This window comes from Talpa europaea, assembly GCF_964194135.1.
Source record: "Talpa europaea genome assembly, chromosome: 5".
Classification (NCBI taxonomy): domain Eukaryota; kingdom Metazoa; phylum Chordata; class Mammalia; order Eulipotyphla; family Talpidae; genus Talpa; species Talpa europaea.
The window spans coordinates 82,981,415-82,987,414 of NC_140071.1; the positions used below are offsets into that span (position 1 = coordinate 82,981,415).

General features: G+C 35.6%; 1 protein-coding gene across 5 annotated transcripts in view; it reads right to left on the bottom strand.

The window, feature by feature from the left end:
* Positions 1-5,756, bottom strand: part of PDLIM5 (PDZ and LIM domain 5) — a gene marked incomplete at both ends in the record, with an annotated part of 228,711 nt that extends 222,955 nt beyond the window's left edge. For all 5 annotated transcript variants that reach the window (XM_084233451.1, XM_084233450.1, XM_084233454.1 and 2 more), the window contains one exon: positions 5,661-5,756. In XM_084233451.1, coding sequence (XP_084089577.1) covers positions 5,661-5,756 — 96 coding nt within the window. The remainder of the gene's footprint in view (positions 1-5,660) is intronic.
* Between the last annotated feature and the right edge of the window lie 244 nt (positions 5,757-6,000).

The following is a 6,000-nucleotide window of genomic DNA, read 5'->3' on the forward strand; positions in this document are numbered from 1 at the left end:
TAGAGTTTCACCTACTAAAGCTAAAACAGGAGACTCTTAGACACCAAAGAAACAAATCCTTTTGTCCAGAGTAATGCTTGCTTTTCTAGATTAACTAACTCGTATCAGATTTCTCCTCCATGCAGTTGTAACTGGGGGAAAAGACCAAGACTGGTCCTGTGTCATGTGCCTTCAGAGAAACAATTACTGCAAAAAGCATGTTTCAAAGACAATTGACCAACTAATATTCATGCTAAAGTCTGACCAACAGCCATCATAAACACCAGCTTTTGCCTTCAAAGTTCTCAAAAATAACTAGAAATAAGTTTGTAGGCGTCAATATTCTCAAGTTAAATAGATATCATAAGTTGTGAGTAGGCAACAGGTTGTATGCAAATCTTTACTTGGCTACAAGGTGCTCTTTACCCAATTTCTGTAGTAGTTTTCTCCATCAAATAAAAAAGATCTCTATAGCAGTAAATTTCTCTTATTTAAAAAAAATAACTTCCAAAATCACCAACATTCATTAAAATCTAAATAAGCATGTCCCTTTTTTCTAAAGTTAATTTGCAATAACACAAACTAATAAGATTTTCATTTTGGGCCTCCCCAGTGGCGCAGCGGTTGAGTGCTGGGTTGCAAAGCTGCCCGCAACCTCTGCAGCACCTGTTTGATCCCCAGCCGCCAGGCGAGGGTCCCACATGGCACGCAGACCTCTCCTGCCACACCCGCTGCTCCCCTCAGCAGTGTATTTTGTCGGTCTGCCTGTTCTGCTCCCTGCTCTGCCTCTGGTGAGTTCTCTCACCCTCCCACACTTCTGACTGTACCCAGTGCTTGTATAAATAAATAAATAAATCTTTAAAAAAATTGCAGACCTGGAAAATACCTTCAAAAGTTTGAAATTCCTGTCCTTTGGGACTACAAATGATCAAAAACTGTTAAGTAGAAAAAACAGGTCTCAGAGTCCTATACAAAAGTTCATTAATAATTTAAAAGCACAGAGTGAACAGACACATGAACTATACATTGTGTGATTACACAAACTAAATTATTAACTTTTTAACTTGGCATAATGACAGGGGAGCTGGGAAGGAATAGAAAAGAAAATAGTCTACAGCTTAAAATATACAATGGTTCCATTTATTCAAGGTAGGATGGTTCTCCCATTTCAGCTTGAGAGGACTGAAAGTCTCTTTCTATCCTCTTCTAGTGGGAAACATTACAACTGGTCTGTCTGGAGAATCACTCACCTATATTCACAGCTTCGCCCAGAGTTAAGCTGGCAAGAAAAGTCTTCTTTACACCAAAACCAACACAAGGAAATGTTAACTTTGAGGAATTCAGAGTGTATCTAGGGAAGCGTTTAATTAATTTCTCCTGCAGGAAGACAACCCCTACAGAGCTATGTGACTAAAAATGAGAAATATCAATAGTTCTCTGTATCTTTATCATTTCATCAACTACTGTGTGTGAATCTGTCTAGTACTATTCTTTATTTCCAGCTCCAACTCCTCAATACCTTTTATAAACTTCAATGCTTCTAGAAAGTATTCCTTTAATTGCTGAATGCATGAATTCATAGCAAAGTGTTTTCACCACTCTTTCTCTGTTCTGTTATACTCCCCAACAGGATCCATATTCCAGGAAATGGTAAACTTCTACTGCTTTTCAAATCTTATCTAATCAGGTAACAACTGATCCTGCCCTGAATTATCTGACCTCATTCTTATCTGCCAGAGAAACATTATGGATATGTATATACCAAGATTTGGGAGGTCATCTTCAGGAAATCTAAACAGTGACAGCTGAGGAAAAAACTCTAATACCATACAGAACTATCACAGAATACCATCAGAAAATATCACACAGCACTGTTTCTACTTTAGGATGCTGAATTTTAAAAATGCTATTCAAATATATTATCCTTCTTTTAATTCCATCATGAGGAAAATCCACATGCCAAAATATGGTCTTGAATTGTGCAACCAGTCTCCCATTTCTTCTTATAAAATATACTGGAAGACCAACAAACCCACACTGCTACAATGAAACCCATCCCTGCATTCCATGGCTTCAAGGCAATTCCATAAATATAGGGTCATAAAAAGAGAGCCTGCAAGCTCCTGTAGCCAGCACTCCCATTTAAAGGACAGGAAATTGAAGACAATGACATGTGATCATGCGTTGCAGCAATCTGAGGATATTTTAAAGGTCTGGCAGAATTACCAATCCTATCTTAGAAATATACCTACTAAAAAAGTTTGTAAAAATCATACAATAAAGATAATGAACAAATTTGAGTGAAATGTATAGCTTTATGGTTTGTATGCTTTAAGACACAAGCCATATTCAGCATACTTGTATGCAGGTAACACAAAATCTCAAGAAAACAGAATGTTCAAGTCCCAGCCAATTGCTTAATCATCTCAAATGAGGTTTCACAGTCCCAACGTTAAAAATAGCCCTTTGGAGTTCAACAAACTAATACCTGACTGAAGGAAAAAATGTATACTTTTGAACTCTGAATGTAAAGATGAAGGTTCTTAGTCAAGCACAAACTTGTGATATTTTTTTTAATTCCAACAAACAGTAAGTAAAAAATTTAACTGCCATGTTAGCTACAAATATAGGGTATATGAGTCTCTAAACAGTTTTTCTTTTCAATTTTATAATGCTACTGTAGAAGATAACTGAAACAATATTATGTGCAGACCTTGCTAAGAATGTCATGCACATTATTAAAATAAGAGAACCACTAAATTACATGTTTTAAGGCAGGCTTTCAGTTTTTAGTTGCTTTTTGATACCATTAGTCAAATAATGTGGTGACCACTAAAATATATCCCAATAATTTTAAATAATTAAGGCACAGTAAGTACAACCAGAGAACTAATAAAGATGAGCTATAACATTAGTAATCTTACTATGACAATTTAATTAGTTAGTAGGCATACATCTTTATTAGGCAATGTTACTAGGCATATTTAAACTGAACCACACAAGGGGTTAAAAATAACTACAATGAAAGATCAACAGCCTCCCAGCACAGTTCAGCCAACATTCCCTTCTTTTCTCCCCCTTCTTCCCACCCTCTCAGTCCAGAATGAATAACATGCCCCACTGCACAAAGCCCAAAAAGGTCACAGTAGATGGCAGAGACTTTTGTAAGAGAACAGAAATAACTCAGCAGCTTTGTTACCTTGGTCTCTTTTAATCAGTATGTTCAAAGTCCTTTAATTAGCACTCTGTCTACACAAGGAAAGTATCTCTCCTGTGCCAGAGGAGGGCACATACATATGTACACAGTGTTCTGTTGTATCAGCTTCACAACATGAAGTTAGTGTCTCAAGTTCTTGGTGAGGGAATTGAAGCACAGAAGACTTTTTTAAAGGTCTGGTACCACCAAATTTAAATACTACAAATTCACTTCTAATGCCCAACAACAAAATAATGATCAAGTTTGGTTCAACTGGGTGTCAACTTGTTTCTGGACCTTTTTCTCCAGCAAAAACAAAAGTTTTTTAACAAAATAATGTTATTTAATCCACTATTGTAGAGCAGATAATTCCAATTTAATATAAAATAATGTTAGCAGAACATAAAAAGCACAATATTCAAATATTGTTCCTTTCCTTATAATAGATCTTTTGGGAGGGAGGGAGCCAAAGACTCCCTCAAACAGGAACAAATCACAAGACACATTTGTACACAGATGCTTGACAATTAAAATGTCAACCAACCAGGGCCTCCCTGGTGGCGCAAGGAGTTAAGATGCAATCTATGAAGCTGTCCACATCCTCTGCAGCACAAGTTCGATCCCTGGTCGGCCAGGGAGCAACCCACATGGCGCAGCAGATCTCTCCTAACTCGCCCACTGCTCCCCTCAGCAATGTGCTGCTCCCCTCGGCAGTGTACTTTGGTTAATTTGCCTGTACTGTTCCCCACTCTGGCTCTGGTGAATCCTCTCACCCTCCGCACCTCTGGCTTGTCCCCCAGCTCTTGTATGCATAAATAAATAAATCTTTTTAAAAAAAAAGTCATCCAACCATGAAGTCTAAAAACTTGCAGGATGATGACATGTATGCATTTCCTTGTGAAGTCAGACAAACCGGAATTAGGACTGCAACTGGTAATAAATTAAAACTTAACCATTTTAAAAATGCAAGAAACATGGCAAACTTCACTAGTAAATAGGATTTGCAGTATTTTGCAGATATATTAAAGGTTATAAACTTATTTTAATATTTCAAAATCAATTTGCATAAATATTGTTAAGAAGCAAGTGTGTACATAAGTACATATAATTGTACATACTCTATTTAATAGTAAGTATATGTAATTAAACAAAAAGCAAATATCTTTCTAAACATTTGATTAGAGAAATAATCTACCTAAATTTAAAATCAACTTCATCATTAGCATACTGTTTGAAAGTCAGCAATTCCATACCAATCTTGTGAGCTCATAGCACCAGTCCAAACAATAATAATATCACTATTTTGTAGGTTGGTGCGAGAACTGAATGATGCATATAAAAGCTCTTGGCAAAAACCCCAAAATTTGCTGGTAAGGCTATAGAAGATAATAGATATTTCCATGTATTACAAAAAGTATAATTGGCATAACCTATCAAAATTTTATATGCATATATATTTATGTATATATACACAAACCATATGCATATATGGTATCCACTATGGCACTGTAAAAGCAATATTGGAAACAACAGAAATGCCTTTCAGTAAGGGATTGGGAAAATTAATGTTATTACATTTATTTACAAATAAATGTTACTACAAGAGAATTCTAGACAGTTAAAAAAATTCTTGATAGGGAAAATTGAACCTGGTAAACTGCTAAGGCAAACTGAGATATGGAAAAGTTTATATAATATGCTACCATATACATAAAAGAGAAGCAGCTATTCACATTTATTTGATTATAGAAAAAAATCTCTCTAGAAGTTACAGGAGTTAATTAATAGCAATAATTACCTACTGATGATAAAACTGAAACAATGCTTGATACACACTCAGGTTTCAATAAATAAAAGCTATAATTACTACCCTCATGAGTATCATCATCACCAAGAAAACACATCCTTAAAACATATACACAGAATACACTCAAACTAAATCCATAATGAGGTAAAAGGTCAAATTTCAATTCTTCATAGGCTGACTAAATAGTTGGAGCTATACATACTTCCTTTCCTCTTCAAAGGTAAGCAGCTTTTGGTCATTTCACTGTTAGCTACCACATTCACTAGAAAGTGAGGCAAGAAAATACCAAAAACAGTCATTTTATTTATCAGCAGTTCTTAAAATGCAGCTTTTGGAGCCGAAAGGGAAAATGAAAATCCCATAGTAAAACCTTCCAATATTACATAAGAAACTAAGGTCCAGCGAATTCCCCAAATTAATGACAGTTAAAGATACGGAAGGCAGGGGGACACTGAAACTACATTTAATTGAAACCAATTATCCTTACTAAATCCCACAAACCCCTTCCTTTTTATATATAATTGCTTGCAAAGATAAAATTCCATAAGCATTTATAGTAAGTAGCATACAGGTCATCCAAATACTTCAACAATGCAGCCCCAAGGTTTCCAGGGCCAAGCACTGGATGAACATCTGAAATCGGTGAAATCTGTAATAAAATCTGTAAAGTTTGCTTACACTAGAGATTGTCAGAGGCATGTTGAAATCCTTGCCACCTTGCAGCCGGAAACCCCAAGGAGCTGGGCCAACCAAAGACACACTGTAGTTGCTCATGGTTCTAAAGGCTCAAAGTCCAATCCCAAGAAGTGAAAGAAACTGTGAAAGAAAATTAGACGGTTAACAAAAATGTTTTATCTGTAAACCGATTACATATTTAAATGCATTTAATTTAAATTTAATTAAATTATGTTTAGTAATTTTTTTGAAGGGGTAGGGGATGTAGAGGATAAGTCTATATTAAGTTCTCATTATTTCCATCCAATCTGTGGGTTCTTTCATAAAAAGTTTAATTCAAAGT